Source organism: Cebus imitator, unplaced genomic scaffold (assembly GCF_001604975.1).
Source record: "Cebus imitator isolate Cc_AM_T3 unplaced genomic scaffold, Cebus_imitator-1.0 Scaffold407, whole genome shotgun sequence".
Lineage (NCBI taxonomy): Eukaryota > Metazoa > Chordata > Mammalia > Primates > Cebidae > Cebus > Cebus imitator.
The window spans coordinates 1,593,357-1,596,976 of record NW_016107722.1 but is presented as its reverse complement, the minus strand read 5'-3'; the positions used below and the strand labels follow the sequence as shown (position 1 = coordinate 1,596,976).

The 3,620-nt window shown below is 55.8% G+C and overlaps 1 protein-coding gene across 1 annotated transcript in view; it reads left to right on the top strand.

The window, feature by feature from the left end:
* Positions 1-1,536: 1,536 nt before the first annotated feature.
* GCH1 (GTP cyclohydrolase 1) overlaps positions 1,537-3,620 on the top strand; it is a 51,549-nt gene continuing 49,465 nt past the window's right edge. The window contains exon 1 of the mRNA XM_017509146.2: positions 1,537-2,094. Within this exon, the coding sequence (XP_017364635.1) occupies positions 1,752-2,094 (343 nt within the window). The 5' untranslated portion in view covers positions 1,537-1,751. The remainder of the gene's footprint in view (positions 2,095-3,620) is intronic.

Below are 3,620 nucleotides of genomic sequence, written 5' to 3'. Positions count from 1 at the left end.
AAAAACGGAAAACATTAGCTGGGCATGGTGTCGGGTGCCTGTAATCCTAGCTATTCGAGAGGCTGAGGCAGGAGAATCACTTGAACCCAGGAGGCCGAGGTTGCAGAGAGTCGAGATCGTGCCACTGCACTCCAACCTGTGCAACAAGAGTGGAACTCTGTCTCAGAAAAAAAAGGAAATCAACATTAGACACTCTGAAACAAATAAAATATTAATGGCCTGGCGAGGTGGCTCACACCCATAATCCTAGAACTTTGCGAGGACGAGGCAATTGAATCACCTGAGGCCAGGAGTTCATGACCAACCTGGCCAACATGGTGAAACCGCATCTCTACTAAAAATACAAAAATCAGTATGGTGTGGCATGTGCCTATGATCCTAACTACTCCGGAGGCTGAGGCAGGAGAATCGCTTGAACCCGGTAAGTAGGTGGAGGTTGCAGTGAGCCGAGACTGGACCACTGCACTCCAGCCTGGGCAACAGAGTGAGACTCCAACTCAAGAAAAAAAAAAGAAAAAAAATTTTTCGTTACCGGTTTTCAAACTCACACTTGGCATTATGAGATAATCCCTCAAGAGAGTAAAAAGGTCCATTTTTTAATCTCAGAAAAAAGAGTTACAGCAGATGTCACTGGTTAAGAGTTCAGTTGGTGAATAGCATTTCACAACTTGTATCAACATCTGGGGAAAGGAGCTTTGCATGGAAACTGTAAAATAATTGAGCACCAAATCTGCACAAATTCGTTTCTAGAAAATGCGATGGGTCTTTTGTTTTTTTATGCGAGATTTGGCTCTTTTGCTCTGTCCATGCGATGGGTCTTAAGAGACGAGGTCTTGCTATGTTTTCCAGTCTGGTCTGGAACTCCTGGTCTCTAGCGATCCTCCCGCCTCGGTCTCCCCAGGCGCTGGGATTACAGGCATGAGCCACCGCCGCAAATGTCTTTTATGTGAAAGTTCTATCTTCGTTTGCAAATCAGTTTTTCCAGGATCAAAGTTCTAGCAGCCATAAATACTATCCTCCTAGATATAGGGACCCACATAAGGGCCACTTGATGAGACACTTGCCCCGACAGAGGTGCCACCTGGCCCCTAGGTGGCAGGTGCGTTTTTAACTAAATGCAAGGGTCTGAAGTCACATTATTCTCTTGCCTTGAAAGCGTTAAGAGTTGGTTCCTTATCGGTGGCTTAACTCGGTCTCTCCCTCGGCAAGGCACCTGTTTGCTGATCTTTCATAGGGTGAGGGGACCGGACTAGCGCCCTCTTGACCTGAAGAGGGGGCGACCGGGCGCCCAGACCGCGTCGCTACCACCGAGGTCTCAGCTACTGGACGCCTGCCTCTTTTCGGATTCGGCTTATTCCGCAACAAACGGAGGGGTCCCGCCGGTTCCTACGGGCCGGCGCCCTTTTCCTTCACTCCGAGCGCCTGCGAACCCCTCCGGGCCTGTACGAAGTCGAGACCCCTGCTGGGGGCCCCGGGGAAGGCGGGTGAGGGGCGGGGCGAGCGTCGTGACGCGAGGCGGTGGCGGCCAATGGGAGCGCCCCGCGGCGCCGGCTATGCCGCCGGGCCATAAAAAGGAGGCGCGGCCGGGCGCCCCGGCCTGTGGCTGCCGGCGGCTCGGAGCGTGACCTAGGCTGGTCGCGTACCTTCCTCAGGTGACTCCGGCCACAGCCCATTGTCCGCGGCTGCCGGCGGAGCTTAGTCGCAGACCTCGAAGCGCTCCAGGGTCCTTCCCGAGTGGCAGCGCCGGGTCCATGGAGAAGGGCCCTGTGCGGGCGCCGGCGGAGAAGCCGCGGGGCGCCAGGTGCAGCAATGGGTTCCCCGAGCGGGATCCAGCGCGGCCAGGGCCCAGCAGGCCGGCGGAGAAGCCCTCGCGGCCCGAGGCCAAGAGCGCGCAGCCCGCGGACGGCTGGAAGGGCGAGCGGCCCCGCAGCGAGGAGGATAACGAGCTGAACCTCCCCAACCTGGCGGCTGCCTACTCGTCTATCCTGAGCTCGCTGGGCGAGAACCCGCAGCGTCAAGGGCTCCTCAAGACTCCCTGGAGGGCGGCCACGGCCATGCAGTTCTTCACCAAGGGCTACCAGGAGACCATCTCAGGTCAGTGCGCCCGCGGGCTGCTCCAGCTAACAGGCGGCGGGGGCGGTGCTTGCGGGAAATGCGCGCCGGTTCCAGGAAGTTTCCGGAGTTGCCTCACTCTTGGCGCAGGGAGCCGGGCGCTGTCACCTCCGAACCCGCCCTAGCCCGTCCCCCTACCGAGTCCCTGCATGGGACACTGTGAGGGCGCCCTGGGTGACAGGGAACTCTTCGCCCCGGGACTCGCTGCAGCCGCCTTCCAGGGGCCCTTTCAGCTACCAGTGCTCAGCGCTTCTCGGGCACCTCGGGCGGGCGTGGACTGGAGCCCGGAGCCCTCGCTGGAGCGCCCAGCGCGGGATTCTCGGCGGCACCTGCGGTTCCAAACTTCCCCACGATAAGAATCACCTGGGCACTTGCTGAGGCGACGGCTTCCTGGGTAGTTTCTTATTGAGAGCCGGTTGTCGAGGGGTATATCTGGATTGAAGCCTCGGCGCGATCCTTCCCCGCATCCTCGGGACCTGCACTCTCACTGATTGCCAGGGGACCGCAGTCTTAAGAGAGTTGTACTTTTCTTTTGTCCACCTCGAGTTTACTCCAGCTCAGGGCATTTACAAAATTAGGCACAATTCTGAGCGCGAGCTTCCCCGGAGTTTGAGGTGTGAGATTGCTTGGGCCAGTTTGCTGCCGAAACCTGTTTCCGCCCCCCACCCCAACCTCGCAAAAAGCAGTAAAGCTATTCCGGGGTTTCTGAGGGCTCGCTGGGTTCCGGGACTCTGTCGCATCTCCGCACTCTCCCATTCCAAAATAAAGCCGGGTTGACCCTGTGCTGTCAGCATCTGAGGCGTGTCGGCTTTCACCCAGAGGGTGGGGATGCAGTCAGCGTGGGTAGGATGCAGGGTGGGTGATGGAGGGTGGAAAATGGGGACTTTGCTGCCTGTTTGCTGGAGAACCAATGTTGGTCTATATTTAAAACAAATAAAACGTTTGGCTTCTACAGCTGGGACCAAAGACATTATTTTCCAGTCTGCACATTGCGTGTATCTTGGTGACATTTATTTCTTTGGCCTAAGAAGCATTCTGCTATTCACTGTTTCTGAAAGTAAAACAGTGAGCTGGAAAGGCAAGCTCCGTGCCCCAATTATTTCTCTGAAGGAGTATGAAGCGATTCCACCAAACAGACCCTGGGAAAAAGAAAGTTATTTTTGCCCAGTCTTCCACACCCTAAAGGAAGGGTGGGAAATCAGCATGTGTAAGGGGCGGTGCCCCAAAAGGAAGTGATGTTACACTCTAAAAGCAAGAATGACTTAAAATTCTGTGTCCAAGTTCACTTTTTTACCTCTCGATTGCAAAAGTTTTTTTTGTTGCCGGGCGCGGTGGCTCAAGCCTGTAATCCCAGCACTTTGGGAGGCCGAGGCGGGTGGATCACAAGGTCAGGAGATCGAGACCATCCTGGTCAACATGGTGAAACCCCGTCTCTACTAAAAATACAAAAAATTAGCTGGGCATGGTGGCGCGTGCCTGTAATCCCAGCTACTCAGGAGGCTGAGGCA